This window comes from Vipera ursinii (assembly GCF_947247035.1).
Source record: "Vipera ursinii genome assembly, chromosome: 3".
Taxonomy (NCBI): Eukaryota; Metazoa; Chordata; class Lepidosauria; order Squamata; family Viperidae; genus Vipera; species Vipera ursinii.
Window position 1 is genome coordinate 204097983 of NC_139516.1, and position 27709 is coordinate 204125691.

The 27709-nt window shown below is 42.5% G+C and overlaps 1 protein-coding gene across 1 annotated transcript in view; it reads left to right on the forward strand.

The window, feature by feature from the left end:
- The window catches only part of CCN4 (cellular communication network factor 4), a 39552-nt gene extending 11843 nt beyond the window's left edge, over nucleotides 1–27709 (forward strand). The window contains exons 2-5 of the mRNA XM_083360099.1: nucleotides 16672–16956; nucleotides 23494–23751; nucleotides 24716–24909; nucleotides 27367–27709. Coding sequence (XP_083216225.1) covers nucleotides 16672–16956; nucleotides 23494–23751; nucleotides 24716–24909; nucleotides 27367–27666 — 1037 coding nt within the window. The 3' untranslated portion in view covers nucleotides 27667–27709. The remainder of the gene's footprint in view (nucleotides 1–16671; nucleotides 16957–23493; nucleotides 23752–24715; nucleotides 24910–27366) is intronic.

The following is a 27709-nucleotide window of genomic DNA, read 5'->3' on the forward strand; positions in this document are numbered from 1 at the left end:
GGGGGATGGTCAAGAATGTACACCCTGGGTGGGGCATAACCCATAGAGCTCCCACCTCTATGGGAGTGCCGATGTGAAAACAGGCCGCTCTCCCACTGCGGCCTGCACCCAGGTCCGTCCCAGTCCAAAGGGGAATAGAGAGGCAGATGGAGAGTTAGTAATTGGCAGTCCACCGGAGCTGCTACGGCCCTCGCAGACCAGATGGAAAAGCACCGACCACCGCCATATCACTGCCGATGGAACGGGCCAGCAAGCCCCGAAAACGCCGTCGTCGCCATCACCGTCGAAGGCCGGAACAAGGCAAACGAAGCAGCAACACCACCGTCGTCGCCGCGGTCGTCCTCTCCACTGCCAAAGGCAGCCCGAGGACGCCGTCACCGTCGCCACCTCCGCCGCCGGCAGCGGCTCGAAAAACAATACCAGGGACATCTCTGCCACCAAGCTGACCAGCGGTCGTCCCCTCCACCGTCGAAACGGCCCGAAGACGCCGCAGCCGCCAAAAGCGGCCCGAGGCAGGTCCAACAGAGAGCTCCCCGCCGCCGCCGCCGCTAACATCACCGCCAACACAGAAGGGCCAAAATAGAGGCGCCGATCAGCTGGAGCTCCGAGGCCACCGCCGACCAGCTGGAACTCCGAGGCCGCCGCTGACATCGCCACCAACACGGAAGCGCCAAAATGGAGGCGCCGATCAGCTGGAACTCCGAGGCCGCCGCCGATCCGCTGGAACCTCAGAGACGCCGAAAACCGCCGAGAGCCGGCCAGAAGCAACAGCGTTACTGCCCGAAGCAGCAGAGAACGCCGTCACCACCAGCTACAACCCGTCAAGAGCAGCCCAAGGCAGCCCGGAGACGTCGAGGCGAAGCAGCCCGGAGACGCCGAGGCTGTAGAAACCGGCAGGCCGAAACCAAACACAGCGAACACAGCGGCAGCACAAACGAAGCAGATGGAAACAGCGGGCGAAGCAGCAGACGGAGCAGATGGAAGCAGCCACTCACAGACGGGAGAAAACGAACAGCAAGCTACCTCATTCTTTGCCTCTAAAATTAATAGTCTAAATCCCCTACCCAGGGGCTCAAAAGGACCCCTGGGGGGCTCCCAAGGGGAGAATAGAATAGAATAGAATAGAATAGAATAGAATAGAATAGAATAGAATAGAATAGAATAGAATAGAATAGAATAGAATAGAATGGAATGGAATGGAATGGAATGGAATGGAATGGAAAGGAACGGAATAGAATAGAATAGAATGGAATGGAATGGAATGGAATGGAATGGAATGGAATGGAATGGAATGGAATGGAATGGAATGGAAAGGAAAGGAAAGGAATGGAATGGAATGGAATACAATAGAATAGAATAGAATGGAATGGAATGGAATGGAATGGAATGGAATAGAATAGAATAGAATAGAACGGAATGGAATGGAATGGAATGGAATGGAAAGGAAAGGAAAGGAATGGAATGGAATGGAACGGAATGGAATGGAATAGAATACAATAGAATAAACAGAGTTGGAAGGGACCTTGGAGGTCTTCTAGTCGAGCCCCCTGCTCAACCAGGAGAACCTATGACATCTCTGACAGATGATTGTCCAGTCTCTTCTTGAAGATTTCCAGTGATGGAGCACCTATGATTTCTGGAGGCAAGCTGTTCTGCTGGTTGATTGTCCTCACTGTCAGGAAGTTTCTCCTTAATTCCAGGTTGCTTCTCTCTTTGATCAGTTTCCAACCATTGTTTCTCGTCCTGCCCTCTGGTGCTTTGGAGAACCATTCAACACTCTCCTCTTTGTGGCAGCCCCTCAGATACTGGAAGACTGCTATCATGTCTCCCCTAATTCTTCTTTTCTTTAGACTAGCCAAACCCAAGTCCCGCAGCCGTTCTTCGTCTGTTTTAGTCTCCAGGCCTTTGATCACCTTAGTTGCTCTTCTCTGAATTTTTTCCAAGGTCTCAACATCTTTTTTGTGATATGGTGACCAAAACTGGCTGCAGTATTACAGGTGTGGTCTTACTAGAGTTTTATGAAGCGGTACTAATACTTAGAGAAGGTGACGTACCTAGAAATCTTTTTTAATGTTACTCCCACTGTAACCCTGCAAATCAGGTTGGACTTTTCATCGACACCTGAATTATTACACACTTACTTGTGGTAATTAAAGCTGGAATTCTGTTCATACAGCTAGTCCTTGACTTACAACCATAATTGAGTCCGGAATTATAGATGTAAAGCTTCCCCATTGACTTTACTTGTAAAAAGGTCACCAAAAGGAGATCACATGACCCCAGGACAGTGCAACAGTCATAAATATATGCCAGTTGACAAGTCTCTGAATTCTGATCGCGTGACCATGGGGCTGCTGCAATGGTTGTATGTGTGAAAAATGGTCATAAGACTCTTTTTCAGTGCCGTTGTAACTTCGAACGGTCACTATACAAATCCTTGTAAGTCAAGAACTATCTCTAAGTGGGCCTGAATTTTAAAAACCATCCATATTTCAACCATGCTCACCTTTTTAAAGAATCATCTGGGCCTTAAGGAGATTTTAAGCTTGGAAAGAAATGTCTGGTGTTTGAAGCTGTACAATCTCTTGCGAGATGAGAAGATCGTTCAAACTTGGTTCCAATATACTCAGTTACGGGCCAGGTGGAAAGAAGATCAGAAAATTGGTTTTGCAATGACTGATGAAAATTTGATAAAGCAAATTAGAAACCAGGGTCCAGCACATATCAAACGGATATATCTTGCATTGATAGAAATTGATTCAGAAACAGAACTTGTTAAAGACTGTATGATAAAATGGGCTCAGAATATTCAAGAAGTTATTACAATGGACACGTGGGAAAAGATCTGGGTGAGGAACGTAAAATTCACGCAAGCCCAAAACCTAAGTCAGAACTTTTATAAAATGTTTTATAGATGGCATCTAGACCCTAAAAAGTTTGCAAGTATGTATCCGAATTATCAGCCAAAATGTTGGAGGTGTGGAGGCGAAGACGCAACGTATTTTCATATATGGTGGACCTGCAAAAAGGTTAAGGCTTTTTGGATAAAAATTTGGTGGAATATGCAGAAGATCTTTAAGCAAAGGATAAAGTTTTGTCCGCAACTGTTTTTGTTGGGCATAATTACAGAAGCTACTGTGGTGGACGTTAAGTTGATGCTGAACTTAACTACGGCAGCAAGACTTTTAGTAGGTCAATATTGGAAAAAGGAGGAACTGCCGACTATAGAAGAATGGACTCTAAAGGTTTCTGACCTGGCGGAAATGGCAAAGATTTCGGCTTACCTGAAAGATCATTCGCAAGAACGTTATATTATGGAGTGGAAAAAGTGGATTGATTATATTCAGAACAAATATGGGACTAAGAAATTTCATTTAGCATTTGAGTAAGTTTCCTTTTCTGTTTTCTTTTCTTTTTATATGTAATATTAATATTGCTTGTAATCATTTTATATGAGGAGGGTGATAGAATTAATAGTTTATTGTTGTTAGCATATGGATGCTTATGATTGTTCTTTGTTCTTATACCCTGTATTTAGCTCTGGGAAGTCGGGGGGGGGGGGAGGGGGGAATGGGTGGGAGGGATAGGGAGGGTTAGGTAGGGGTGGGGGGAGGGGGGATTGTTAAAGTTAAAATGTACTGTAAAACTTTTCAATAAAAAAAAAGAATCATCTGGGCCTTAAAATATTTAAAAAAAACAAGCAAAAACCATTTCTCTCCTTCTCTCTTACACACACGTTAAATGATTAGAACAGCCATAAAACACATAAAGAGCACTAAAAAGCAATATATTCTAAGAAGCTACTCTGAGAAACAAGTTCAGAATCCCAGCCAAGATTAAAAGATAGAACGCGATTTCATACCCGAGATTTATGATTTGTTACGATTTGCGGTTTAGTCAACTGAGCGAGCAGGCTGACTCTTGTAAAAAAAAAAAAAAAGCAAAATTCCCAGATGAAGTTTCTCCCAGCCTGCAGGACCCTGCTGATTTAGCAAACTAAACAATTCCAACCAAAAATATGCAAGGGTGGGAACTCAGTAAAGCCAGGCTGAAACATAAATTAACCAAGGCCCCAAATCTTTCACCTAAAGATTTTAAGGGTTAAGTGGAGCCTTGAGCACCCACACCCAATTGTGCACAAGCCTAAACAGGTAGTCCTTGACTTACAACCATTCATTGAATAGCAATAGCAACAGCCCTTAGACTCATATACGGCTTGACAGTGCTTTACAGCCCTCTCTAAGCAGTTTACAGTCAGCCTAGTGCCCCCAACAATAGGGATCCTCATTTTACCAACCTCTGAAGGATGGAAGGCTGAGCCAAGCTTAAGCTGTTCAGGGTCGAACTCTTGGCAGTGGACAGAGTTAGCCTGCAATACTGCATTCTAACTACCGCACCATCGCGGCTCTTACCATAACTGTCTAAGTGGTTTACAGAGTCAGCCTATTGCCCTCAACAATCTGGGTCCTCATTTTATCGACCTCGGAAGGATGGAAGGCTGAGTCAACCCTGAGCCGGTCAGGATCGAACTCCAGGCTTTGGGCAGAGTTAGTCTGCAATATTGCACTTTAACTACTGCAGCATCATGATTTTTGGTGGTGCGGTACTGGCCAAAATTGATCATTGGGGAAGCTGGATTCTTTTAATAACTTAATGACCGTGGTGACTTAAAATGACCATTGTAAAAATGATTGTGCAATTGGGTGACTTGACTTATGAAAGCAACATTTTATAATGGAAATTCCGGTCCCAATTGTAATCGTAAGTTGAGGATTGCCAGTATGTTTAATTTGTTTTATACTTGATGATGGAGATGGGAAAGAAGGAGGAAATGGCGTGGCTGTGTCAAAACAAAAAAAAATTACAAAAAGTCCCCCTCTCAAATGTAAAAAATGATGTCGAGACTCTGGAAAGAGCGCAGAGAAGAGCAACAAAGATGATTAGGGGGCTGGAGGCTAAAACATACAAGGAACGGTTGCTGGAATTGGGTATATCTAGTCTAATGAAGAGAAGGACTAGGGGAGACAAGATAGCAGTGTTCCAAGCAAGCAAAGGCCCTTAACCAGTCTAGTTTCAGCCTCCTCAACCCTGAGATAGAACAGGATTTTAAACAGTGATCTTCACCAGACAGAGACTTCAAAGGAAAAAACAAAACTCTCAGATCTTAGTCTCAGACTGTGGTGTCGTGAGTAATCAGGAATGAGAATAATGCAAAGGAAGACATGATGATTAAATGCATGCCTCTGTAGGGACAGAGGTTGGGTGTGGGAGATGTTTGAACCTCACCCTACCAGTGATGCACGAATAAGACCACAGTCAACATCTGAGGTTCCATTTCGTGCCATTCCTTGTGAGCGTGAGAGTACAACCATGACAATCTCAGAGACTGGCAAGTCGCTGCAGTTTCCTTGGAAAAGGTTTTCAGAAGTGGTTTGCCCTTGACTGTTTCTTAGGACTGGAAGAGCTTGAGGTCACCCTGCTGGCTTTGTGTCTAAAGCAGGACTAGAACTCACCAACTCCTGTTGATTGGCCCAAAGTCACCCGGCCAGCCTACAAGCCTAAGACAGGATTAGAACTCAACATCTGCTGGTAATTGGCCCAAAGTCATGCAGCTGGCTTTCGTGTCTGAGGTTCTAGAACTCACTGTCTGCTAATTTCTAACCTGATGCTTTAATTACTACACCAAACTAGCTCGAAAAAAGAAAGAATTTTTTCCCCAAAATATCAGAATAACCAGGTTGGAAGGGACCTGGGAGGTCTTCTAGTCCAACCCCCTGCTCGGACAGGAAACCCTATATACCATTTCAGACAAATGGCGGTCCAATCTCTTCTTAAAAACTTCTAATGTTGGAGCACCCACAGCTTCTGGAGGCAGGTTGTTCCACTGCTTAATTGTTCTAACTGTCAGAAAAATTTCTTCTCAGTTCTAGGTTGCTTCTCTCTTTGGTTAGTTTCCATCCGTTGCTTCTTGTGCTGTCTTCAGGCGCTTTGGAGAATAGCTTGACTCCCTCTTCTTTGGGGCAGCCCCTGAGATATTGGAAGACTGCTATCATGCCACCTCTATCATACCCAGCTACGGAGGTCTATTTACTGCAAGATACCCGTTTATGCCTTTTACCCTAATTATGCCCTGGCTAAATGCACTTCAAGAAGCTTTCTAAACCCAGCAACATTTTGGGGGAGAAAAATCACAAGATCTAAATCAGCACAACCGTCAATTATGTGCCTCTTTGTGGCAACCCCCGAGATGCAAAAATCCAAGCCAACCCCAGTTGTAGTCATCCCCTTTGGCAACACCACCCTTCTGAATGTAAATTGTGCTATTCACCAAAATGCTTGATAGGATGAACATCCTGACCAGATCAGTATTACTGCCCTGGAACAGTGCAATACCATCTAACACCTAACCCTTCACAGTTCTATATTTTTCTATAATGTTCACAATATAGCTATTGCATTATAATTGTGGGGCCTGGAGGTGGTGCACACCGAAAATGTACTTTTGAGATCTTTGCACACCCTGATTTCAGGATAAAAGGCGGTAAAAAAAATCATACCGGTTTTAGATCTCACAGTAGTATAGTTGGCTTGAATTTTGCTTCAATGCTGCCCCCTGATGTTAGATTACAAATAAGTGGAGATTCTGCTATGTCGCCAGTAACTGGATTTTAATTGTGAAATTCAACTGTGGATAAACACTTAGTCCAAAGGTAGGCAACCATGGCTCTTTTATGACTCGTGGACTTCAACTCCCAGAATTCCTGAGCCGGCATGGCTCAGCTTGGAAACCTCTCCCTTTCCCCTAAGCATGGCTGGCTCAGGAATTCTGGGAGTTGAAGTCCACGAGTCATAAAAGAGCCAAGTTTGCCTACCCCTGCCTTAGTCAAACTTCTCGCACATTTCAATGAAATGTATTTTGGCAGAATATTGCTTATTCATTGAAATCAGAAGTTTGATTAGATTTGATTATGTCAAGCATGATATTAATCTAATCTCAAGTTGTTTTTGATGCCTAGTGACCACAAAGATAGATTTTCTTATGATAACAGAATGGCAGAGTTGCAAGGGACCTTGGAGGTCATCTAGTCCAATCCCCTGCTCAGGCAGGAAATACCATTTCATACAGTCTCTTCTTGAAAGACCACAGTGATGGACACCTTATGCCATTCCAGAGAAATGGTTGTTCAATCTTTTCTTAAAAACCTCCAGCGTTGCAGTACCCACAACTTCTGGAGGCAAGTAGTTACCCTGATTAATTTGTTCTGTCAGGAAATTTCTCCTCAGTTCTAGGTTGGGTTTCCCCTTAATTATGATCTCTCCCTAATCTGGACTCCCAGCAATGCACTCATTGGCACTTTGATTGAGAAATCTGGAGTAAAGGAACTTGTAACTTCCAGACAAGTTAACACCAGATCTGCAAAGATTAGGATGGTAACAAATCCTAGAGCAACAAAGATGATTAGGGGACTGGAGGCTAAAACATATAAGAAACAGCTGCTGGAATTGGGTATGTCTAGTTTAATGAAAAGAAGGATGAGGGGGGACAAGATAGCAGTGTTCCAATATCTCAGTGGCTGCCACAAAGAGGAGGGACTCAAGCTATTCTCCAAAGCGCCCAAAGGCAGGACAAGAAGCAATGGATGGAAACTAGTCAAGGAGAGAAGCAACCTAGAACTAAGAAGAAACTTCCTGACAGTTAGAACAATTAACCAGTGGAACAACTTGCCTCCAGAAGCGGTGAATGCTCCAACACTCGAAGTTTTTAAGAAGAGACTGGACAGCCATTTGTCTGAAATGGTATAGGGTTTCCTGCCTGAGCAGGGGGTTAGACTAGATGACCTCCAAGGTCCCTTCCAACTTTACTATTATGAAATCATGTAGCAGTTTGTGGGAAGTGTACATTGGACTTTGAAGAAACACGACAGGAAAAATATTGATGCTTTTGAACTTTGGTGTTGGGGAAGACTCCCGAGAATACTGTGGACAGCCAAGAAAAGAAATCTGTGGATCATCACACAAATGACACCAAGCATGTGAGTTTTCCTCACATGACCATAGGAATACGGTAACAGTTATAAGTACAAAGAACTATCATAAATCACTTTTTTCAGCACCATTGTAACTTTGAATGGTCTCTAAACAAATTGTTGTAAGTCAAGGACTACCTGTAATGCAAAATTTGCCTCAAATAAGCTTATTGTTAGTAAGGAGAGGGAAAGTTTATAATCATAATAGTAAAGTTGGAAGGGACCTTGGAGATCATCTAGTCCAACCCCCTGCTCAGGCAGGAAAGCCTATAACATTTCAGACCAATGGCTGTCCAGTCTCTTCTTAAAAACTTCCAGTGTTGGAGCATTCACAGCTTCTGGAGGCAGGTTGTTCCACTGGTTAATTGCTGTCAGGAAGTTTCTCCTTAGTTCTAGGTTGCTTCTCTCCTTGAGCAGTTTCCATCCATTGCTTCTTGTCCTGCCTTCAGGGGCTTTGGAGAATAGCTTGACTCCCTCTTCTTTGGGGCAGCCCCTGAGATATTGGAACACTGCTATCATGTCCACCCTAGTCCTTCTCTTCATCAAACTAGACATACCCAATTCCAGCAGCCATTCCTTTCTTTGAACAGGGCCACCCAATTTAATGATCCCCCCTTTTTTTGTAAGTCTCTCCTTCTCTTTCTCTCTTTCCTTACCTCTCTCTCTCCTTTCTCTCTCCTTTTTTCTAGTTAACTTTTTAAAATGTTTCCTGATGTTGAATCAATAAAAATCAAGCTACATTTTGGCTAGGATGATCTGAAGGATGGGGTTGGGTGCTCTGATCTGGGTAAGGCCTATGGTGGGTGTCAACTAAACTGCAAATTATGTAGAGTAATCTTTCATCGATACCATGACGTTGATTAGGAAATTCTGCCAAGTAATTTTCCATCCTTACGATGACTTTGATTCCCCATATACAAAACGAGGACTGCAGATGAAATGAAAATGGCACTCAAGTTTTAGCCCACTAGGTGGTGCCATAAGAAGGTGGAAAGCAGGCACAATACTTCCTGTTAGCTTTTTTTTTTAGGTCACATTTAAACTGCAATTCTTTGGTCTCACCCTGGGAAAGAGATTCCTGCTCTTCTTCTCAGGTTGCTTGAAAATGGATTTCAAATTACCCTGCTTGGGGTTTTCAAGCTTGCAGCAGAATGTGACTGCCATTAGGCCAATCCTGCCCTGACATACTGGTGTCACCACAACACCCATTTTAACACTTGTGCTCTGCAGATGCTGCCTTGGGGAGCAGAAAGTGCTGCCTGCCGCTCACATTTTACAGTCTGAAAAAGAAGTTGAAAGGAATCTCTCTTTGGGAGTTCATGAAGGGTGCCAAATAAGACCACTACATGGTGTGTGTGTGTGGGGGGGGAACAGGTCCAGTTACAAGCCAGGAATAAAAATGGAGGCTGCTTTTGAAAGAAGGTTTTTGTTTACTGAAGAGCAGAACAGGATCTAGTTCTGGGACCGCTGACCAATAGATTTGATGAGTACAAATACAGTTTTACAGCATTTAGTAATTTGGAGATTTGCTTTGTGTGCTTCTGTTATTAGATTTGTTTAGCTTGTTTGCAAAGGCTAGCAATGGATCTAAAACACTGACTTCCTTGGTCCTAATCCTGTCAACAAATGTAATTAATTTTATCCCCTTATCTTTTGTCTGTCAAAAGCCCCCTTTGTGAATCAACAGCCAGGGGTTTCATGAGTGAAACATTTTTTTTCTGTATTTCTTTTCCTGAGCTTTATTCTTGTAATTTGGGGGGGAGGCTAGTAAAAAAGATTGGGGGGGGGTTGTTCTTACCACAATGGGAACATTTCCAGGCACATAGAGCTGTGTTTTTTCCAACCTTGTGTGAATGTCAACTCCCAGAATTCCCCAAACAGCATGACATAACGCATGTGACGTCACTGTGACTTGAGTCACTAAGGGAAATGAAATCCATTTTACATCATCACAGCTTTGCCTCTTGATCAGGGGTCTTCCAAGGCTTGAACGGGTTGTACAAAGTTGTGTTCCTAGAAAATGTGGAACTTGTCAGCTGACACAATCGATCAAAGATTGTGGGCGTGATATTTGCCCTTCGGGAATAGGTTTTGCTGCCTGAAAAAGCTTAAGAACCCCCCAAATAGAAGGAAGCTTTCTCTCCCTCCCCCCCCCCCCCGCATGAGCTTGGTTTCTTCTGGAAAAGAAGCTGACTTGAAATGGCTGATCAATTTGCTTCCTAAGCAATCTTTGCAGCCTACCAGCAAGTTTGCTTCCTAAGCAATCTTTGCAGCCTACCAGCAAGCCATCATTTTTAAACTACAGTCTTTTTAAAATGTCAATAGTCAGGATGAGCAGGATCCCAGATTTACTCTGTACCATTTTTTAAAGACAAGTTTTATTGATTTTTTAATATTTACATATACATGTATTCAGGGCTTTTTTTCTCATAGAACGCTCAGAACGGAGTTCCGGCACCTTTTTTGAACGGAACCTTGTAGGGTAGGCAAGGCGGGTTGTATGACATGTGTGAGTTCTGGCACCTTTTTCTTTTACAAAAAAAGCACTGCATGTATTTATGAAACAATATGGTGGTTGGGTAGTTAAAAAAAGAAATAACCAGTTGTAAATAGTTCAGGTTACATCAACAGAGATGCCCTCTCTACTTCCCTTAGGCAAGTTAGTACATTTCTAGTTGTAACCTAGTCAATCAACAAAACTTAAAATATATTTTCAGTAATACAGATCAATATCCTGTTTTTAAATTTTATCTAATTGCAATAAGATATTTTAGAGTGGCCTATAGTATATAGAAAAAAGCTTAATTTTGGAGTAACCCAAAATTCCCTATTTCAATAAAGAATAATTCTTTTGTCTACAAAACCTATATTGTTCATTACAAAGCATTCTTATGTTTTACCATTAAAGTCTAATTTTCATCTTAACAAATCACCAGTTATTAGAAATATGTTTTTTGCCTTAACCATTCAACAATTATTAAAATACTATCTTTTATAAATAAAATTCTAGGTTCTATACTATGATTCAAAAGTGACCACTGAATATTCTGTAAGTCATCTTGACTGTACATCAATTATTAAAATACTATCTTTTGATATGTCATTCCAAGTTCTAAGATATAGTTTGGAGTTATATTCTAAAAGCTTACATTTGTTTACCTTTACAGATCTAAGAGCTAAATGTAAAATCAGTTATATTTTTTAGGGATTCCCCTCAATCCATAAAAAAGATATTTTTATAGTCTATCTTTAGGAATCCCAAAAGAGAAACAAGTTCATTTTTTTTAAAAAAAATCTAACTCTTGCCTTCTTTTTGTGCCAATCATGCTTCCCTCTTGGCATCTTTAAAATCTCAAATGTATCTTCCTTTCTTCCTATACCCCTTATTTGAATCCAGGGAGCATATCCAAATGTCAGTTTTGCAAGGAAGATTTCGCCTTTGTAACCATTGTATTTTTGCTTTGATAATTCAATTTTTGATGGTTGATATTTATTTATTTATTTATTTTAATTCCATTTATATCCCGCCCTTCTCCGAAGACTCAGGGCGGCTTACAAGCTTAGCAGTAGCCTTCATTCTATGTATATGCCTGCTTATTAGGGCTTTCATACACTCCCCAAGCGGCATTATTACAAAGTCAGCTTAATTGCCCCCAACAATCTGGGTCCTCATTTTACCTACCTCGGAAGGATGGAAGGCTGAGTCAACCTTGAGCCTGGTGGGATGCGAACCTGCAAGGCTCAATATCTTTTTTGTAGTATGGTGACTAAAATTGGTTGCATTATATACCAGGTGTGGTCTTACTAGAGTTTTATAAAGCGGTACTAATACTTTGCATGATCTTGATTCTATGCCTCTGTTTATACAACCAGCTGCTGCTGTACACTACTGGCTCATATTCAAGTGATCATCCACTAGGACTCCAAGATACCTCTCACAGTTTGCTTATTTGCGTATGGTGTGGTTTGGAGGGGTTTAAAGTGGTAATGTTGCAGCTGTAGTTAGGTTTCTGTTTTCTGGTTGTGTGTCGTTATCGTTGTGGGTTCGGATTTGCTTTTTGGATGGTTGTGTGGTGGTGATGTCATGTGATGTTATCATGAGTTTGGGTCTGGTATCATTCTTTGTGGTTGGGATATAATATAGTTATCATTAAATCAGTCAAATCTTTTTGTTCTTCCAATTCTATCTGGGTTAGGTAGAAAGTAGTAGCTGGTATTATGATTGTCCTTTGATTAATTGAATTCTCAATATATTGTATTTGAAGGCCTTTAGTGTCTTCACTCTTGGTGTTTTCTTCAGGTGCTGCTGCTTTTTGGGTTGCAAGTTTTGTAGTTGCCATTAAAGTTTGGATTTTAAGGTCTTCTGTAGGCTGCTTTTGTTGTTCTTTGAAATCTCCTATTTTAGTATTAGTTTCCACTTCTTCTATTTGATTTTGGGTTATCTTTTCCTCATTTAAAATCAAAATTTGATTTGGTGGCTTTAAGTTGTTAGATTTTTCTTGCAATTTGGCTTTAATTTGCTCTGTCATTGCCAAAATTGTGTCCAATATCAGTTTATAATCAAGTGGTGGGATGTATTCATCCATTTTGTTGTAGTTTGCAGTTAAATCTTCCATGGAGGCTGTTTTAATAATAGTCATAGATTTTCCACCTCCTGAAGAGTTGTATTCAGTGCCAGGTGTTCCCACCCTTATCTTAGTGTCAAGGACAGCTCTGTTATTCAGTGAGCTCTCACAACAAAAAAAGGAAATTTACTTGCTGTACCAGGTTTCACCACAAGATGTCAACAGTAACATATAACATGCAATGGAGGAATTTTCTTTTCTTTTCTTTTTCCAAATTAATATAGAACTTTTGTAGGATTAGTCCAAATTTTTTCCTTAATTCACAGCTTAGAAAAAAGATAGGGTAGTGGATTCCCAGCAACAAACAGAAGCTTTTTTAGTGAATACAGATGAAATTACTTAATTTCTTTGCTGAATTAATTAAAGTTCTTTTGTAGCTTTGAGGCTTTAAGTTTTGTTCCCAGAGTAGATATTCGCCGTTTTCTCAAAAAATGGGGAAGGAGGTTTTCAGAAAAGTCCCACAGGAAGATGGTTAGGGAATAAGAAAGGTAAAAGCTCACCCAGATCCTCCAGATTGCTTCTTAGTGCTAGGTAGTGCTTTGGCTTTTGGCAGGGAGAGGCTTAATGATCAGCCATCTTTATGGCCGGTCTCTTCTTCGGGCCAAAGGAGATGAATTCCGGATTCCAGCAGAGGGCTGCTGCCCTTCCATGATCGCAGGAAAGTCCTCCTCTTGATAATCACCCCTGCAGGATAATTTTTGATCCTTTTCAGGGTCCTCCAAAAAAGAAAGGGACGGCAGGAGGCAGGCTGTTCCTGTACGTCCGGAAGCACCACACACGCAAACTGGAAGCCCTATACCATTTGTTAATGTTAATATAGTGAATCTTCCAAAGTTATATATGGATGGATGAATGGATGGACGGACGGATGCAGAGATATACATTGGGACACTGTCTGCATTCATGTGAACAAGACCCCGCCCCTTTTTACATACATCAGGACATATTTTTTTAAAAGGCTGGGCTTCCACTGCATTGTTGGGACTGTCATTCTGGAGGTTTTGAGCCTCCACAGAAGGAAGGAAGGAAGGAAGGAAGGAAGGAAGGAAGGAAGGAAGGAAGGAAGGAAGGGAGGGAGGGAGGGAGGGAGAAAGGAAGGAAGGAAGGAAGGAAGGAAGGAAGGAAGGTTCAAGAGTGGGAAATGACAGCAAGTTTGCACCATTTTTTTTATACTCCTTTTGTGCCTGGCTTATATTTAGTTTATTTATTTTTTATTAGATTTTTCCCCACCTTTATTACGTTATAAGTAATCCAAAGGACTCCAGAAGATGGTAGAGGACAGGAAGGCCTGGAGGAACATTGTCCATAGGGTCGCGATGGGTCGGACATGACTTCGCAGCTAACAACAAAGTAATCCAAGGTGGTGAACATATATAATACTTCTTCCCCCCTTCTATTTTCTCCACAACAAAAACCCTGTTTTGAAGTGAATTGGATTTAGTGAGAGCGACTGGTCCAAAGTTACCTATCTATCTATCTGGCTTTCATGCCTAAGGCAGGACTAGAACTCTTAATCACCTAGTTTCTAGCCTGGAGCCTTAACCACTAGACCAAACTGGCTCTTACGAGTCTCACATACGTGAATGTGGCATAGAGCGGACATTGTAATGGCCTGGCACTGCTTTCATGATTTTGAGAGAATCCTTGGATCCCAGAAATAGCTGTGGATCACCAACACTTAGCCAAAAGTCAAGATGGCGACTGGGAGAGTGTATCCAAAGCTGCCTTCTTGACTTTTCTGACACACGCCCACTTCAGATGTCCCTGCTCTGGAAAGAAGAAATAAATGTTGGGACTATGGAGTCTGTTTTTGGGCAAATTGCTGCCTTTCTTTGCAATCCAGCACTCAGGATATTATCTAATAATGTGTTATCCTCAGATCACCCGATCCTCTTGAAGGGGAAGGTCATCCATCTTGCTTTTATTCAAGCCAAAGAAAGCCAAAGAAAAGGTAACAATTAGCTCAAAAGTACAGGAGTGATCAAAAGGAATGGAATCGAATTGCAGAGCGGTTTTCTGCTTGACCTTAGCTTCACTTTTGGCCTTCAAAGCTTTGATAAAATCCAGGAACTATGGCAAATTGGTTTTAAATGCCATGAACAAAGGGAATGGACTGCCCAGGCTATGGGAACCTTGGCCTCCTAAAACAGAAGAATGAAACTTCTTTTCTATGCCATTTGAAAGTAAACCAATTAATTCCAATTCCCACTTGAAATGGAAACCGGTAGGGTAGTTACAGCATTGTAGCCAGGACATTTTGAGGAAGAAAAAGCAAGTTTTGACCCCTTTCAAAAAGGAGGAAGAGAAAAGGAGAAAGGGATGGCCAAAGTCTCTTCTGTAGGACATTCAAGAAATGACATTTTTAACTCAAAGCAGCAAAAGTTCTTGCAATAAGGCTGGGCTAAAATGTGACGGATGTTTCAATGGCCGTACGATTGTAAACCATCTAGCATATGAGAGCTAGCCAAATTTGTCATGAAACAAATGTAGAATGTTTACAGGCATTTATGAGGCCAAATATTCAGCTGACCTGACTGGGGCAAAAATTTGCTGTTCTGTTTGTAAAGCTTGGCGTTGTTTGGGTCGCCATGATGATGCAGTTACATTGTTATGCTTGCATTTTCTTTGGATCAGAAATTGTTTGTTTACTTGTTAACTTGCAGCATTCTGTTCAATGAAGAACTATTCTCCTCCAGTTCAAGGTTTTGGGTGCAATTAAATGATGGAAAACTTGTGCCCTTTTTTAAGCTCTTTTTGTTTGTAAAAAAGAAACTAATAGAAAAGAATCTGTGTAGCTTAAGCTTGAACTGAAGAGACCCTGGTGTTCTTTGAACTTGGTTGTTTCATTGCCTGACTAATGTTGTGGAAGAAGGAAGGAAGGAAGGAAGGAAGGAAGGAAGGAAGGAAGGAAGGAAGGAGGGAGGGAGGGAGGGAAGTAAGTAAGTAAGTAAGTAAGTTTTATTACCCAACTAGGGTAACATATTCAGCACTGATGATGTTCCCTAGTTGGGTAATGAAATGTCTAGACCAGACATGTCAAACTCGCGATGTCATGTCACATCGCACGACATATCGGAACTTTTCCCCCATAGCCGGCAATGGGGTGGGTGCGGTTTCCTTGTGACGCGTATGGCCGGCAGTTTGACATCCCTAGTCTACATGAAAAACAACCACATTCAGAAAGCATCAAGGACTCCACAAAAAAGTATCTATATTGAAAAAGAGCAGGGTTTCAATTACCAGGTCATCGATGTTTGGACATCCCACTCAGCCCAACAGGCTCCCTTGTCTACATGGTAGCTGACTCCATATAGTAATTTCTGGTTTTCAATTGTTCCCTCCCACCAGCTGGTCTTTAAGTAACTGTTGTAATTTAGGTTCCTGATCCTTCATGAATTAATGCCATCTTTTTTCACATCCTGAAGATGTGGTGGAACGTAGTCTGGAAGTACAGGAGAAAGGGGCTTTTTTCCCAAGAGGACAAAGAGGCAGCAGAGCTTGGAATGTCTGGTAGGCAGGAAGAGGGTGAAGGTGGACCAGTTGTGGGATTCAAATACCTGAACAACCGGTTCTCTGCATGGATGCAGGCCTGGGCCTCTGAGGCCTAGAATGGACTTCTGGAAGTGGCATCCATGCACTTCTGGCAGGCCGTTCTATGCCTGGGAGGCCTTCACCAGGCCTCCAAGGCCTTGAACGGACTTCCAGAAGCAATGTACATTCAGCTGGTTCACCAAATTCAACAAAATTTAGCTACCGGTTCTACCGAACCAGTGCAAACCAACTGAATCTGACCACTGAGGTGGACCCTCCCTAGCAGTTCACAGAATATACCTAATAGTTATGCAGATAAATCCTTTAATCTGGGAAGATTCTGTTTGTAGGCAAACAACTCCTCAGAAATAACTCCATGTGTCACACTCGGTTCTTTGTGACCTGACAGCAATTCAGTCCTTCTCAGTCTTTCTCAACCTGACAACTTTTAAGTTGTGTGGATTTCTAATTGTCTCTTTGTTGTGCAGGTCTTTCCCCAGAATGCCACGTTACCACATCACCACCTGTCATCTCTTCAGTTACCGAAGTCTACACACGAACACAGTACTGTAAATGGCCATGTGAATGTCCAACAACAATACCTCTGTGTCCCTCAGGGGTCAGCCTGCTCACGGATGGATGTGAGTGTTGCAAAATGTGTGCCAAGCAAATTGGAGAGAAGTGCACCGAGTTGGACATCTGTGATATGCACAGAGGGTTGTACTGTGACTACAGCAGAGATGCACCTAGATATGAAATAGGAGTGTGTGCACGTAAGTGAAGTAAATATCTTTTTTTTGTTTTAAAAAAAGCAAAGTGTTGACTCACGTACTAATCCAATTCTGCTACTCCTTCTTTTGGGCATGACTTTGTGCAATAGCTCACCTCTTCCTTTTCTGCTTTTGCTTTGTGCTTCCAAACTCCTAAGCTGCATCACATGAAGTATCAATACTGATTTTATACTGCACTGGTAAGACCAGACTTGCAATACTGTGTCCAGTTCTGGTCACCATGATAAAAAAAAGAAGAAGATGTTGTGTCTCTAGAAAGAGTGCAGAGAAGAGCAGCAAAAGATGATTAAGGGATTGGAAGCTAAAAGCATACACTGAACAGTTGCAGGAAGTAACACTGTCTAGACTCTAGTCTAACGAAGAGGACAGGGGGTTACACAGTATGATAGCAGTCTTCCAATATTTGATGGGCTGTCATACAGAAGAGTAGACATTCATGTAGACATTTCATTACCTAACTAGGGAACATCATCAGTGCTGAAGATGTTATCCTAGTTGGGTAATGAAACTTACTTCCTTCCTTCCTTCCTTCCTAACTTCCTTCCTTCCTTCCTTCCTTCCTTCCTTCCTTCCTTCCTTCCTTCCTTCCTTCCCCTAACCTCCCATCCTTCTCCTTCCTTCCTTCCCTCCCCATTCCTTCCTCTTTCTTCTCCTTCCTTTCCTTCCTCTACTATCCTATCTCTCCTTCCTTCCTTCCTTCCTTCCTTCCTTCCTTCCTTCCTTCCTTCCTTCCTTCCTTCCCCTAACCTCCCATCCTTCTCCTTCCTTCCTTCCCTCCCCATTCCTTCCTCTTTCTTCTCCTTCCTTTCCTTCCTTCCTCTACTATCCTATCTCTCCTTCCTATCTTCCTTCCTTCCTTCCTTCCTTCCTTCCTTCCTTCCTTCCTCCCTCCCTCCCTCCCTCCCTCCCTCCCTCCCTCCCTGACCTGTTCACCAAAGCACCTGCAGGAAGGACAAGAAGTAATGGATGGAAGCTTATCAAAGAGATATCTAAGCTAGGATTAAGGAGAAATCTCCTGAAAGTGAGAACAAAGAATCAGTGCAATGGCTTGCCTCCAGAATTTACAGGTGCTCCACTGGAGGCTTTTAAAAAGAGATTGGAGAGCGATTTGTCCAGAATGGTGTAAGGGGGGCTGTAGCATGCCCACTTTTTTTACTCTTACTGGGCAGTCCCTCAGATAAGGAGGCCCATGCTGTGCAGGTAGTTGGCTAGAAGACCTCCAAGGTCTCTTCCAACTTTGTTATTCTATATATTCTGAGCTGAGAGCCTCCCCTTGTTTGACAAATGTTAACTTCACAGCTGTCCTACTCAACTAGCATGTTAGCTTTTTGCAAGATCCCCAACACCCTTGAGCAGTGGGTTGGGGTTCATCAACCTCGCTGAATCCAGTTGCTAGATGCAAAAATAAAAATGAACCAAACCAACCCCCCCCACCCAAAAAACCCACATCTAAATTGGATCAGGCCTTGACGATGGTCCATCGGGAAGTATCTTGGGATGCTTTGCATTGCAAGAACTTTTCCTATCGCTTCCTAGACTCTACCTTCTTTATATCTTTTTTTTTTTGCTGAGTTCAGTTTCCTGCTTGAACGTCTCTGATTCACTTCAGCTACCATTCAAAGTCTCCAGGCACACTTCTAACTTTTCCCAGTAATCAAAAAGAGTTTGTTCCAGGGTGGGAAACATTTCCAGAAGGTTAGAGGTCAGAATTAAGATAAAGTGATCAGAACAGCTCCAGAAAGAGGTGGTTAGGATGTTGACTCCTTCAAGCTCAAAAGGTTTCACATACTAGCATTTGGCCCTTCCACGTATCACCTAGACTAGAGCTTTCCTTGAAGCTAAGGATCATCGTCAAGGAGGAATGGCACAACTTTTGTTACGGGAATGTATGCTTTTCAAACACAACCATTGAAAAGTAAATGTCTTGTTTAAATAATTATTTAAATGATGTAATTAAGCAATCTGAAAGATCCTCTAGCCTGCTACCTCGTAATATTTATCCTTCTTTAAAGATGCTATAATGGGCATTAACAGAGAGCACTTATGTCCTCATGCAGACATGGGACTCTGTGTTATCTTCCGCTATCAGGATGATCATCTGAATGGACCCATTAAGCTTGGCACATTAGTCTTCTTTCTTTTTTTCTATCTTTGATCACACAGTCCAATTATTGGGAACACTGGGAAGAGAACACTTTTTGAATGGTGGTCCATTGAGTTCCCACAGAGAGGGCCTCCTCAGGGTGCCTCCGGTCAGAGAATGTTGGCTGGTGGCCCCCAGGGGGAGATCCTTCTCTGTGGGCGCCTCGGAGCTATGGAACCAGCTACCGGTTGAGCTCCGGACGGCGCCCGACCTTCGCTCCTTTCGCCGCGAGCTAAAAACATACTTTTTTGAACAAGCTGGCCTGGCCTGATGAGGGGATTGGGGGGTGGTGGTTTCCTATTTCTATTTTACTAGGTTTTATGGATGTATTTTAGTATGTGGGCATTTATTTAATCTATTTTTAACTTTTGTAGTTTGTATTTTTATTCTTGCCCTGTTCACCGCCCTGAGTCCTTCGGGAGAAGGGCGGTATAGAAATGTTATTAAATAAATAAATAAACTTGCATTCAGCTTCTTTTTATTCAGTAAAGGCCTTTTCATTTGCCCAGTCTCATTCATTTCTTTTTTTTAAAATACTTTATTGGGTGTTTTTTAACATAAAAACATTAATATTTGGTAAACAGCATGTTGTCTGAGCATACATTTACAATGTAATCACCAATACTCAGTTTTTATTATTCCAAAGTCCAGATAGTAGCTTTATTTGATTTTCTCTTCTTCAAATAATATTCTCTTTGCCAACCTTAAATCAATACAATTCTTATTAATTTAATAGGAAACAGTTTAAATATAAAGATTTTTTTTAAATTTACCAATAATAATCACATCAATGTTATACTTCTTTTCTATCTAGTCATCTTGGTAGCCTCATCATAAATCCTGTTTGCAGTTCTTATTTAAATTTGTTTCCCCTACAATGTTCAAAACATTTTTACTGGTTAACATTTTCTCAAAGTTAATTACATTTCAGTATTTAAATCTAAGGGACACGGTGGCTCAGTGGGTTAGGATGCTGAGCTTGTCGATCAGAAGGTCGGCAGTTTGGCGGGTCAAATCCCGAGTGCTGTGTAGCAGAGTGAGCGCCTGTTACGTGTCCCAGCTTCTGCCAACCTAGCAGTTCGAAAGCACGTAAAAATGCAAGCAGAAAAATAGGGACCATTATGGTGGGAAGGTAACAGCGTTCCATGCGCCTTTGGCGTCTAGTCATGCCGGCCACATGACCATGGAGACGTCCTTGGACAAGCGATGGCTCTTCGGCTTTGAAACGGAGATGAGCACCGGCTCCTAGAGTTGGAAACGACTAGCATGCATGTGCGGGGGAACCTTTACCTTTACCTTTATTTAAATCTATATTCATGTCTTAGAAAGTAAGTAAAAAAGAGAGAAAAGAAAAAGAAAAAAAGAAAGAAAAGAGAGAAGAAAGAAAAAAAGAAAAAAATAATAAGAAATATTCTACTTAAAATACATATCTCTCTTAAACTAATATAAGTTTATTCCCATTTTTTTCTTCTTGTTCTTTTTATCCATAATTAAACCTACATTGAGTCTTTAGATGTTCCATTTAATAAATCTAATCATCAAATCTTTTAAGTCTATTTCAAAACATATTTTTAGTTATCTATTAGAATTTTCTTAAGATCAATTACATTTAGATACCTAAAACATTTCCTTTATAATAACCATCCAAAACATGTTCATATTTTTCATATCTGAAAACAAACTAAAAGAGAACTAATACTGTCTTGCTTAGGGAGTTCATTCCTCTTATACTAAAATCTTTCTGTTTCTTCAACCGTATTCGAACAAGTGTTTAATTTTTAAATATTCCCTCTGATGCGCCCCATCATCTCATGTAGCCCTCTCCTTTTGCAGAACCTCTTTCCCAATCAATATAATCCATTCAGTCAAACAGTCTTTCCATAATCTTGTAGTGTTGTTGTAAATATTAAAAGGGAATCAAATAGCATGTCTTTGTACAAAGATTTTGTCCCTTCATATTCATTGAAGATTTCTGTCAGGACCCACCCCAAAATTCTTGGAGTCAAATCTATTCCAAAAAGAATCTTTACTATGACATGCTTGGTTGTAGGAAACGAGACAGGACTTAATATTATTCCACGAAGTAAACCCTTATAAAGAGTTCCCGGTTTAACCCCCCTTAACCCCATTTGGTCATTCCCCCATCCTTTATCTCGTATCATCCCTCTCCTGGGAAAAAGGAACTTAGGACCCTTCATGTTTATTGCTCTCTTCCGTGACACAAGCCAGATGCTAGCCCCCCCTTTTGTTTCCCCAGTTCAAAAGGCTTCTCCTTTCCTTTGAAATGCCTAATACCGGTTCAATACACATCTATTCTCTTCTCTTCGGGAGATGGCAGAATCCATGGAATAATGTTTGAAACATTCCATTTATGAATATGATATAAATGGATTCTGACAATTTCTCCTGTGGTCTCTTGTGTCTCCATTTCTTGTAGTACCCCCCAACAACTCTGCAGTCTATCTTATCAAATCTGTTTTCTTATTCTCAATTTTATTTTGTGATCTTAGAGGCCAGGTTTTCTTTTCTCTTTCCAGTGGTTTTTTTTGTAAGTTCTTCTCCACTTGAGTCTCCATCTCTAATTTCTTTCCATTAGTTTATTTTCAGTTATCAGTTTTACATGATCTCTCTCTCTCTCTCTCTCTTTTAATTTTCTGGTCATTTATTTGTCGTGACATTAAATGGGGACATTTAATGTCACGACAAATAATAATAATAATAAAAATAATAGCCTTGGTGGAGCAGTGGGCTAATGCCTCCTTAAGTAACACCAGCTGCCTGCAATTAGTGCAGGTTCGAGTCCCACCAGGCTCAAGGTTGACTCAGCCTTCCATCCTTCCGAGGTAGGTAAAATGAGGACCCAGATTGTTGGGGGCAATTAAGCTGACTTTGTAATAATGCCGCTTGGGGGTGTGTGTGTGAAAGCCCTAATAAGCAGGCATATACATAGAATGAAGGCTACTGCTAAGCTTTTAAGTCGCCCTGAGTCTTCGGAGAAGGGCAGGATATAAATGGAATTAAAATTAAAATTAAATTAAATTAGAAATGCCTTCAGCTAAGTTTTCAAATTCATTTTCAATTTCCTTATGGATTGAGATTAATGTCATTTGTAATTGTTGTAGCATATCATACATTTCCTCCTGGAAAGTCTTTATTCCTTCTTGGTATCTTCCTTTGGCAGCCCTCTGTTGTTCCATAATGATCAAAAATCCTTTCTCTGCCAATCAGTTTAAAGTCGCAACTATAAAAATTCGTATTGTTGTTAATAAATATACAGTTGAATATCAGCATTTATTACTGTTTTCTAATAGTATCAATAATATCAGTTTAAAATATCTGTTTTAACCAAAAACGTCCTCCGTGGGATGAAGTCAGTAACCAGCAAACAGGAACGAGTAAAAGAGATTTTATTCTGCACAAAGAAAAAGTCAGCGCTGGGAGTGAACTTGACACATTTTTGCTTTTCCCCCCCCAGTTTTAATTTCCCATCCATATTCAAAATATCCCAATCATTTATAGTTTCAAACCAAGTTATATTTGGGTAACCAAAAGCTTCCCTTATTCAAACTTCTTAGCATTTTCTTATTTCCCTTTTCATGTCAAAATATGATATTCTGATTACCAATCTTATCTATCTAGTTATAACAATATTTCTATTTATAGCAATCTATTCTGAACCATATTCAAACATCTAATTATTTGAAGAAGTGTGCTTCATCATGGTTCTCATGAATGAAATATTGTTGTTGTTGTTAGTTGCGAAGTCGTGTCCGACCCATCGCGACCCCATGGACAACTTTCCTCCAGGCCTTCGTGTCCTCTACTATCTTCTGGAGTCCACTTAATCTTACACCTACTGCTTCAGTGACTCCATCCAGCCACCTCATTCTCTGTTGTCCCCTTCTTCTCTTGCCCTCAACCTTTCCCAGCATTAGGCTCTTCTCCAGTGAGTCCTTCCTTCTCATTAGGTGGCCAAAGTATTTGAGTTTCAACTTCAGGATCTGGCCTTCTAAAGAGCAGTCAGGGTTGATCTCCTCTAGGACTGACCGGTTTGACTGCCTTACAGTCCAAGGAACTCGCAGGAGTCTTCTCCAGCACCACAGTTCAAAGGCCTCAATTCTTTGGTGTTCAGCCTTTCTTATGCTCCAGCTTTCACAGCCATACATTGCAACTGGGAAGACCATAGCCTTGACTATATGCACTTTTGTTGGCAGGGTGATGTCTCTGCTTTTTAGTGTGCTGTCTAGATTTGCCATAGCATTCCGTCCCAGGAGCAAGTGTCTTTTAATATATCAATGCCCAAAACGCGAAGCTGATTAGACAGAGTGTTGTTCTTCTCACCAACCTTTTGCTGACGCTCCTTCTTATCCTTATAGAAATTGTCGGCGTAGGCTGTCTTCTCAATGGAATCAGGTACAACAATGGGGAGAGCTTCCAGCCCAATTGCAAATATAACTGCACCTGCATCAACGGGGATGTGGGTTGTATCCCCCTTTGTACTGACTCCAAGCCACCCCTCGTTTGGTGCCCAAACCCAAAGCAGATTAAGGTCAAGGGTGAATGCTGTGAAGAATGGGTCTGTGATTATTCAAAGAAAATCAGGAAGACATCTCCACGGCATCTCTCTTCAGCAGGTAAGATGGGGTAAAGGAAGCCCAGCAACGAGGACAGGAAACTGGCTTGAAAGTTTGGATTAAACTCCATGAAACAGTTTCTCAAACATGGCAACATGAAGATGTGTGGACTTCAACTCCCAGAATTCTCCAGCCAGCTGGCTGGGGAATTCTGGGAGTTGAAATCCACACATCTTCATGGTTGAGAAACACTGTCACAAAGTACAGGATTTTAGGGTGCATAAAAAAGTGGGAATGGGTGGATTGTAATTCATCGAGTTGTGAGAACTCAGCCATTATTGTAACAAGTTTGGTGAACCAGATGATCACGTTAAGCCTTTGTAAGGTTTCTTTTGTTTGGGCAAAGCCCGGCACATGAATTTAACAAATGTATTCTGTTAATCAGGGTGGGATCATGCCTACTTTAAGCAAGAAACTGGATGGGTGACCTTGGGCTAGTGGCTCTCTTACACCTTGAGGAGGACCTCTATAGAATATCACTTCTGAGAAATGTTGCCAAGATGGTTGCACAAACTTGTCCAAGCAGACTACAAGTCAGAACTGTCTTGAAGGCTCACAGAAAAGGGGGTGTCCCCAAGTGTGGAGATGTGCAAAGTGTCTTCCTAAGACCCAAAAGGCAACTCGGACTTTCTTTTTGCCCGAAGACGTTTCACTTCTCATCCAAGTAGCTTCTTCAGTTGTGTCATCCAAAACATGGTTGTCCCAAAGGTGCTTTTTCCAAAGGCAACTGGATTTCCTTTGTTTTTGCTTGAAGAAGTTTCGCTTCTCATCCAAGAAGCTTCCTCCATTCTTGGATGAGAAGCAGAACGTCTTCAAGCAAAGATAAAGAAAGTCCAGTTGCCTTTGGAAAAAGCACCTTTGGGACAACCATGACCTGGATGACTGAGAATCTCCACAGACAGTCCCTTCATGAGACTTATAACAAAACCTCAACTAATTTCATCAATGCCTTTTGCTTTGTCAGTTTACGGAGGAGAAATTGAAACATGGCAGAAGAACTGTATCCTGCAAACATCTTCCTGGAGCCCTTGTTCCAAGACTTGCGGAATGGGCATTTCCACAAGGATCTCAAATGATAACGGCCATTGCCAGTTTATGAAACAGAGCCGGCTCTGTATTCTGCGCCCTTGCGAGGTGGACATGAACAAGCACATTAAGGTATCTACTATGTAAGACTAGGTTCAATTGAGGGAACCTTTGGAGAGGAGAAAGAGCTGCAGCGGGAGTTTGATCAGGGTTGGACACCCCATCCCCATGGGGATAACAGAGTCTGAAGGGACCCTGGAGGTCTGTTTGTCCAACACGCTGCTCGAGCAGGAAACCCTTTCCCATTCCAGACAAATAGCAATAGCAATAAGACATAAGACTGTACTGCTACATAGTAAAGGTAAAGGTAAAGGTTCCCCCACACATGCATCCTAGTCATTTCCAACTCTAGGGGGCCGGTGCTCATCTCCGTTTCAAAGCCGAAGAGCCAGCGCTTGTCCGAGGACGTCTCCGTGTTCATGTGGCCAGCATGACTAGACGCCAAAGGCGCACGGAACGCTGTTACCTTCCCACTGGAGTGGTCCCTATTTTTCTACTTGCATTTGTACGTGCTTCCGAACTGCTAGGTTGGCAGAAGCTGGGACGAGTAACAGGCACTCACTCTGTTACGCGGCACTCGGGATTCGATCCGCCAAACTGCCGACCTTCTGATCGACAAGCTCAGCGTCCTAACCCACTGAGCCACCGTGTCCCCATAGTGCTTTAGTGCTACATAGTGCTTTACAGCAAAGGTCCCCAACCTTTTGGGCACCAGGGACTGGTTCCATGGGGAGAGTTATTTCCGCAGACCGGAGAATGCGTGGTTTTGTGTGCTGCCTGCATCCCATGGATGGGCCTTTGCTTGTTTGTGTGGACTGGTTGCTGGCATGCCACGGCCCAGTGCTGGTCCACGGATGGGGGAGTTGGGGACCCCTGCTTTAGAGCACTCTCTGAACAGTTTATAGAATCGACATATTGCCCCCTATATTCCTCAGGGGTCGGTTCTCTCGCCCCTCCTGTTCAACATCTATATGAAGCCGCTGGGCGAGATCATTCGTGGTTTTGGGGTGGGGTATCATCAGTACGCTGATGATACCCAACTTTTTTTCTCCACCCCAAACCAACCCAGCGATGCCCTCGCCATGATGTCCCATTGCCTGGAAGCGGTCCGGGTCTGGATGGGGAGAAACAGGCTTCGTCTCAATCCTGCCAAGACTGAGTGGCTGTGCATACCGGCATCTCGGGTCAACCAGACTATTCCATCTCTAACGATGGGGGGTGAGGTGTTACCCCCCGTTGATAGGGCTCGCAACTTGGGCGTCCTCCTGGATTCACAGCTCACTTTTGAAGACCATATAGGAGCTGTGACCAGGGGGGCTTTTGCCCAGGTTCGCCTGGTGCACCAGTTGCGACCCTACCTGGACCGAGATGCCCTACGCACAGTCACTCATGCACTCGTGACCTCCTGTTTAGACTACTACAACACTCTCTACAAGGGGCTGCCCTTGAGGACCACCCGGAGGCTTCAACTGGTGCAGAATGCGGCCGTGCGAGTCGTGATGGGGGTCTCCCGATACTCCCATGTAACACCTCTACTCCGCGAGCTGCATTGGCTTCCAGTTGCCCTTGGAGTGAGATTCAAGGTGCTGGTGATGACCTATAAAGCCCTAAATGGCGAGGGTCCAGGATATTTGAGGGAACACCTGCTGCCAGCATGAAGTTCCCTTTGTCCAGTGCGCTCCCACAGGGAGGGTCTCCTCAGGGTGCCGCCGGTTAAAGACTGCCGGCGGGTAACACCCAGGGGTAGGGCCTTCTCAGTGGGTGCGCCTGCCCTGTGGAACCAGCTGCCTGCGGAGCTTAGGACTGCCCCCAACCTCCGTTCATTCCGCCGGGACCTGAAGACCTGGCTCTTCGAGCTCTCTGGCCCAGGCTGAGAATATTTTTAATTTTAATTTTAACTGGGTTTTAATTTTCTCAGGGTTCTATTTAATCTCTTTTAATTTGTTTTAACGTTTGTATTGACTGTTTTTTAAATGCCCTGTAAACCGCCCTGAGTCCTTCGGGAAAGGGTGGTATGCAAATTTAATAAATTTAATTTAATTTAATATTCTGAGTCCTCATTTTATGGACCTTGGAAGGATGGAAAGCTGAGTCAACCTCAAAAGGTTGTCCAATTTCTCCTTAAAAACCTCCAGTGTTGGAGCTTCTGGAAACAAGCTGTTCCACTGATTAACTGTCAGGAAATTCCTCCTTAGTTCTAGGTTGCTTCTCTCCTTGATTAGTTTCCATCCTTGTCGCTCCTTGTCCTGCCTTCTGGTGCTTTGGACCCTTTTTTCTTTGTGGCAGCCCCTCAGATATTGGAACACGGCTATCATGTCCCCCCTAGTCCTTCTTTTCATTAGACTAGACCTACCCAATTCCATCAACATAAATTTTCAACTCAGTTGTGATCGTTAAGTTGAAGACCACCTTTATGTTTTCTTTTCCTTTTAGAAAAGCTTGGAAGGATGTCTATTTTGGTCAACTCAAGTCAAATTTGCACCATCCATGGTTAATTCTTTTCATGTCTCTTCTCTCCCTTTCTTGTAGCCTGGGAAGAAATGCTTAGCAGTGTACAGAGGAGAGGAGCCCATGAACTATACGCTCTCTGGGTGCACAAGTAAGGTCAACTACAGGCCTAAGTACTGTGGCCTTTGTATGGATGGCCGTTGCTGTACGCCCTACAAATCAAAGACCATCGAAATCAACTTCCACTGTCCAGATGGGAGCAGCTTTCCCAGGAAAATCATGTGGATTAATGCCTGTTTCTGCAACCTAAGTTGCAAGAACCCCAATGACATCTTTGCTGACTTAGCTCATTATCATGATTACTCTGAAATTGATAATTAACTTGACAGGAGTTGATGGGAAGGGGGAGAGGAGAAGCACAAAA